The 7,500-nt window shown below is 43.1% G+C and overlaps 1 protein-coding gene across 1 annotated transcript in view; it reads left to right on the top strand.

Moving 5' to 3' along the window:
• Nucleotides 1–7,500, top strand: part of grid1a (glutamate receptor, ionotropic, delta 1a) — a 269,871-nt gene that overhangs the window by 261,423 nt on the left and 948 nt on the right. Inside the window, exon 15 of the mRNA XM_035532888.1 lies at nucleotides 4,055–4,295. Within this exon, the coding sequence (XP_035388781.1) occupies nucleotides 4,055–4,295 (241 nt within the window). The remainder of the gene's footprint in view (nucleotides 1–4,054; nucleotides 4,296–7,500) is intronic.

Here is a 7,500-nt window from a genome sequence, read left to right on the forward strand (position 1 = left end):
AGATACGACTAACATTAACGATGTGGACATTAACACTAACGTGAACGTGAACACGAGTACAGATACGACTAACATTAACGATGTGGACATTAACACTAACGTGAACGTGAACACGAGTACAGATACGACTAACATTAACGATGTGGACATTAACACTAACGTGAACGTGAACACGAGTACAGATACGACTAACATTAACGATGTGGACATTAACACTAACGTGAACGTGAACACGAGTACAGATACGACTAACATTAACGATGTGGACATTAACACTAACGTGAACGTGAACACGAGTACAGATACAACTAACATTAACGATGTGGACATAACACTAACGTGAACGTGAACACGAGTACAGATACGACTAACATAACGATGTGGACATTAACACTAACGTGAACGTGAACACGAGTACAGATACGACTAACATTAACGATGTGGACATTAACACTAACGTGAACGTGAACACGAGTACAGATACGACTAACATTAACGATGTGGACATTAACACTAACGTGAACGTGAACACGAGTACAGATACGACTAACATTAACGATGTGGACATTAACACTAACGTGAACGTGAACACGAGTACAGATACAACTAACATTAACGATGTGGACATTAACACTAACGTGAACGTGAACACGAGTACAGATACGACTAACATTAACGATGTGGACATTAACACTAACGTGAACGTGAACATGATCAATAACCGACAACATAGCAGACTCCCACAGTGGTTTAAGTACACACAGACATTACCAGACTAAACCATGTGCATGTGTGTGCTAAGTACAAAGGCGTGGTTACAAACAAGACGATTAAGTCCCACTGCATGCAGTGGGCTGTACCACATAACTAGTGGGTAGGGGAGTATTCCATGACAGCGACTTATAGCCTTGTGAAAAACGTGTGCCAGTCCGACATTTTGTGTTTGGGCTCTTGCACTAGACAGTAGACTCAAGTCTGCTCGCACATTTGGACAGTGGTGTCAGTGGTGTCAACATTTGGACAGTGGTGTCAGTGGTGTCAGTATTTCTTGTGTTGACTCTTTTACTAGCTGGCCACACCCACCACCCAGTGTCTGAGTCTCCTCCCATTTACACAGAAGGACAAAGATTGTATGATTTATCTTTCACTTTCTTGTGCAGTTGTGTTTACTACACATAGCAATACCCCTATGCCAAACTACACATAGCAATACCCCTATGCCAAACTACACATAGCAATACCCCTATGCCAAACTACACATAGCAATACCCATATGCCAAACTACACATAGCAATACCCCCATGCCAAACTACACATAGCAATACCCATATGCCAAACTACACATAGCAATACCCCATGCCAAACTACACATAGCAATACCCCATGCCAAACGACACATAGCAATACCCCTATGCCATACTACATATAGTAATACCCCCATGCCAAACTACACATAGCAATACCCCTATGCCAAACTACACATAGCAATACCCCTATGCCAACTACACATAGCAATACCCCATGCCAAACTATACATAGCAATACCCCATGCCAAACTACACATAGCAATACCCCATGCCAAACTACACATAGCAATACCCCCATGCCAAACTACACATAGCAATACCCCTATGCCATACTACATATAGTAATACCCCCATGCCAAACTACACATAGCAATACCCCTATGCCAAACTATACATAGCAATACCCCCATGCCACCCACTCACCCAAACCATGACATAAAGGTAGTGTAACCCAAAATGTACTCACCCAAACCGTGAGATAAAGGTAGCATAACCCAAAACGTACTCACCCAAACTGTGACATAAAGGTAGCGTAACCCAAACATACTCACCCAACTGTGACGTAAAGGTAGCGTAACCCAAAACATTACTCACCCAAACTGTGACATAAAGGTAGCGTAACCCAAAACATACTCACCCAAACTGTGACGTAAAGGTAGCGTAACCCAAAACATACTCACCCAAACTGTGACGTTAAAGGTAGCGTAACCCAAAACATACTCACCATTTTTCTTTCATGCTTGCTTCTCACTTCTTACCAGCTGTTACATCAGCTGTTACATTGCTGCGTCTTTAACCTTGGGAGCTTCACAGTAAACACTAGCAACAAATAGATTAATGAAGAAAAATATTGGCCAACAGAGAACAGCAGCAACATGTGAAAAATTATGCTCGTTCTTGACTGATGTGTAGGCTGGTCTGGAAATGGTTAGGTGAGAAACTGGGGTCCTCAGATAGTCTAGACAGTTGAGCTTGATTCAGATCAAATCAAGTTTATCCATCACATACATAGTCATACACAGTACAACTAGCATTGAAATGCTGTGACTGCCATTTCACATGAAGGAGACAGAGAATATAAAGATCTTTAGACTCTCTATATGTGAGCAGATGGTCATCAAAGCATTTCACAGCTAGTTGTCCTGCGATTCATCATATATCAGGTAGGTCTCTTCCTGCCACGCAGATGGACTAATCAGTAATGGTGGATTTACAACAAAGTGCCCGAATGTGAACTGAAAGGGGAAACCACTGGACTGAACAGGATTTATAAACCCTAGTGAATGCAGCTGCTGAGAAGCTTTGGCTTGCATGATTCTGATCTAAGTTCTAATCGTCTTGCCTTGTGTGAGCGGCAGGAGAAACGCTGCACTACTAAACAGCTTATGACTGAAAACATTCATTGTTTAGCTTCCACTTTTTACATCTGTTTTGACACAGTGACGGCAGAACCAGCCTCGCTGGACTGAGAACTGTTGGGCTGACTGGTCAGGAGATGGCCATGTTGATTTTTTTTTCCTCTTCCTTACAATAAGCAGCCGGCTGAGAACTGGTGTGAGTGCTCCCGAATGCAAGTGGTGCGTATGGAGCTTAACTCCTTTTGTGTTGTTCTTTCTTCCCTCAAGCTTGTATCGTACTCTCAATAGAGCTTCTAGCATGCTGTGATGCTAAATTTACTCCCCCCCACCCAATCCCCCGTGTTAATTAGGTTTATTGTTTCACATATGCTCGGTTTAAATAATTAAAAGGTTTCTAGGGGGAACAGACACAATGCCAACAACACATCGTACTGTAGAAGCGCATTGCTGTGAGTCTGTTCATTTCCGCCTCTATAATAAATTGTGCGTTGGAATGGCTGCCAGGTGTGTCTGTTGAAGTGCACTCAGAGAAACCTTGGTCAGAGAAACCTTGGTCAGAGAAAACTTGGCTCAGAGAAACCTTGAGAACAACATATGCCTGTGTGTATGTTCAGCAAGCTGTTTACTCCTGTGTTTTCCTCAATTGCTTTGAACCGATCTGCTGAAAATCTGCCGGCGTGATTAGAGACACTGAACCTCTCTACCCAGAATGCTCTCTCTGGGTTCAGTGTGCAGGTCTGCTTGTGTTGCTCTGAACTTACACCCACCGGCCCAGACACACGGTGCATGTTTGCTACCGTGGCGATTAGCAGCAGATCTCCCATCCGTAATTAGCTCCGAGTGATGCACTGAGTCAAATGGCATGGATCATTCTCCAACTGGTATTCATGTCCAGAGAGCCGGTAACAGGCCGTGATATATATAGGAACATGTTTATGAACAGAACACACATCACTTAGCACAGGAGTGCAAAAGAACAGTGAGAATCATATCAGACATTTGTGTTTTGTGTTGAAGGGCCTCATTAATTAAAGTCTGCTGTTGTGAGTTTTGCCTGAGGCTATCACCAAGCTTACCTCTTATACACACAGACTGGAATGAAAACTTGCTTAATCTTCCTTTTGTCTTTTATTTTAATTCAATTATCATTTCATTCCGTGATTACTTTTCACTTGAGCGTTATCATCTGACTGCCACGTGTGAATGAATTCGCTACAACAGACTCCAATTTGACCTCAGATTTCACAGTTCAAAAAGCATAATTCATTTGTTTTGTTTATCTGTTTAATTCATGAGTTCTATTTCATTCAGATGTGTGTTTTCGACTCTTGAAGTGTTGGAGCCAGACGTGCGCATTTGTACTCACGGTCTTTTCGCGGTTCTCCATAGGATCCTGGAACTACAGGAGCGTGGCGACCTGGACATTTTGAAGCAGAAGTGGTGGCCCCGTAGGGGCCGGTGTGAGCCGGACGGCCGGGCCGAGCCTCTGCCCGAGGGGCGGGCGCTGCGTCTGCACAGCTTCGCCGGCGTCTTCTGCATCCTGGCGGCCGGTCTGCTGCTGGCTTGTCTGGTGGCCGGTCTGGAGACCTGGTGGAGCAGCCCACGCTGTCGACGAGCACAGCCCAAAGAGGTGACCCCCCAGGCGGCAAAGCCGCGGCCGACCCCTGCCCGCCGCGCCCGGGACTGTGCTGCCACACTCTACTTTATGGATCCAGATTCCACTGACGGCAGTCCCGATTTAGTCGAGCTCCAGTACACGCAGCTATAGGTGTGACCTACAACCCTAAACCTCCTTACACCCTAACGCTTAAGTGTTGCTCAAGAAAAGAGACACGGGGAATTCACCTACATTTTCTTTTCATTCTCTCAGACACCGTATCTCGGTTTAGCTGTCGGATGGTAATTTGGTGTGTCATGGGGTAACGTGGTATGGGACATTCTCGAGGATATTTGTCATCACTAACATACTGTATATTGTAATTACCAGTAGACTGCAGCGTCCTGACGTCACAGGCTGCTGGACTAGGCACGATCACCCATCGCCTCATACTCTGTTGTTTTAACACTCCTCCATGCTCAGGGATTGGACCGCTTCCATCACACAGATGCTAGAAGCAAACGGCCAAAGCTGGATCCCTAAACTAAAGTGTGTGCAGTGAGGAAGCCACTGAAATTTTTGTCTCACTCATCTCGATGGCTCAGACCTGCAGTTGTCATTTCCATCCTCTCCTTCGTGTACTGGGGTTGATTGAAACAGACTTGACTGAAAAGAACAATAAAAAGCCCCAGTGTTGTGTTGACAAAATTTCTGTACCGATGTACACATTCACTATATGAAGAATATTAGTGCATTATGGGACATTGGTTTTATTTGTTTGGAATGACAGAGGTTCTGATTCATTCATGCCCCTCCTTGTGGAAGAATAATCATCCATCCGGACCTCATATCGCTTAACAGAAGTTCTGAGCTCTGACGTGTGCTTGATCTCAGATCTTGCCGCTCTCGTTTAAGTGCATGCAAGGTTGAGTGTAGTGTGTAGGGATTTAGCAGTTTAACACTGTAATAAACTGTCAAACATAGTTGATCAGATTGATTGGGGCACCACCCTGAATAACAGGAAAAATTAGCTACTTTATTAACAAGTGTTAATTCAGTCACAATTCACGAAAGTTGCTGGTTCGGTAACATGATTATTTCTTGTCTTTCAAAAATTAGAACATCACTCATGACCCATAAGTGTTATAACTAGAGTATATGTACTGAATAAACAGCAACAGGAGAACATGCATAAAAATCATTGATTAAGATTCTACTAACGACCAGCGGTACTGAGTCTTCTAAAAATGCTATAGTATAACAAATGTAACAAAATGAGTAAGTAACAAAACTACATGTGTTTAAGAAATGACGTTCTAACAATAAAAGTGTTGTAATAAACGACAAGAAAGAAGGAAAGAGGAGAAAAATTGTTGAAGTAACCTGTGAGAGTGATCGACCAGTCAGTCTAGGAATCGGATGTAATTTATGGTCACGGTTCCTTGAAGTACAACCAGGCTGGTAAGAAGACAGGGAAGGGTCGGTAAGCCGGGCCAGCATGATAAGCCATCAGCTAGTCTGTTTTATGGCATTGTTGCTCAGCGTCAAGGTGCCAGAGGGGTCCAGTTTCCTGTCCGTGGGTCGGGGCAGAGAAAGCCTCCTCTGACCAGATCAGAGTTTCATCAGAAGGTTCATTTGTAGTCTGTATTCAATGCAGGGGGGGTTATGGAGAGATAGAGGGACCGCAGTGTATGGCTACACTTATTTCACGCAGAGCCCAGACTGGGGTAAACCTTGCTCAGTCATTTTCCTGCCTGCAATTTTATTTTATGAGTTCTTATTCATATTTCCAGTAGTTGTCAGTAACCGTTGAGACAGAGAGAGAGAGAGAGAGAGAGAGAGAGAGAGAGAGAGAGAGAGAGAGAGAGAGAGAGAGAGAGAGCTTATCCAGAGGAGACTTCCCCCTGATATTCCAACCTATTTCAGTACAAATACTTCAGTATAGACTAGGGTCCACAGCTAAAACTTTGCCCTTATTTTAAACCTGCAGACTGTCTGCACACAATCACATTATGATTTCACTGATGGACAGAAATCTGTATTGCTTTCTGCACTGCCACAGTGTCAAATATTAGCTCTGTCTGTGGCAACCAGTTTGATTTTCTGCTACGTTTGTTTGTTGACAATTTGGTAACAAATTATCTCTTTTACATGACAAATACACTCACGGTACAGTTTATTAGAAACAACTACCTTGTTTTCCTGGCCATTATATTATGCACACCTGTCTGACAGGTAAAAGTTTATGGTCTGTTGCCACACAGTTTGCCAGTTGGCCTCAACCATGTTCACCTTCTAACCAGTACTCACAGAATTTGATTTGGAGGATGGGCCATTCTCAACTGGGCACTGATGTGGTAGTACTGTGGTAGTACTGTAGCTGTGTTCAGAACCACTGGTCCTGTGGTCAGAACCACTGCTCCTCGGGCCTAATGAGAACAAATTGCATGTCAATAGCCATGCTGTCATCTCACTGTACCAGTACAGGGTGTTTGTAATAAATAAATAAATGTTTAATAAAGTTGGGATGAGTGCATTTGTTACAACAGCATTGTAACTGATCCCCCTCTCCAACAGAAAAAAAATCATCTTTCATTAAATCAGTATTTCTGCAGATAGTTGAAATTTCTGCAGTTTACAGAATAGAAAAAAAAAAGGTTTTTACCTTTAATGTAATCCTCAAATAATAGTAATTTTCAGGATGGTTTTAACCTACTGTGCATCCAGCTATAAATACAAAGCTTTAAATCTTCGACTATATGAGGTTCCGGCGTTCCGACCTCGTGTGGTTTTCATTTAGCCGTGACGTGCCTCAGTGGTGCCTCCATTTCTCCATCGGAAACACCATAAACGCTATATTATCACGTTCACTTGTCATGAATTTCATTGACTTTATTCTTTAGTTCATCCATGACTGGTGTCTTCATTTGTATGATGCATTTCCCCTTTAATATCCTTTGTCCTTTGAGAACGGGGCAAGACACGGTCATGATTATGTCCATTAGGACGGGTGGATTTACATCACAGTTTCTGTTTGGCTGCTTGACTGGAACTTGTGATTTCAGTTTCAGTTTCTTTTGACAGTTTCAGTTTCTTTTTCCAGTTTTCCATATATATTGGAGAATGCAAAATGCCTAGTTAGAAGCCAATCGGGATCCAGTGTAACGAACAAATTATTGCATATCAATGACATGTAAATGAGCAACTGAACTCTCTCCTAGCAACTGAACGGTCTCCT

Source organism: Electrophorus electricus, chromosome 13, assembly GCF_013358815.1.
Source record: "Electrophorus electricus isolate fEleEle1 chromosome 13, fEleEle1.pri, whole genome shotgun sequence".
Classification (NCBI taxonomy): domain Eukaryota; kingdom Metazoa; phylum Chordata; class Actinopteri; order Gymnotiformes; family Gymnotidae; genus Electrophorus; species Electrophorus electricus.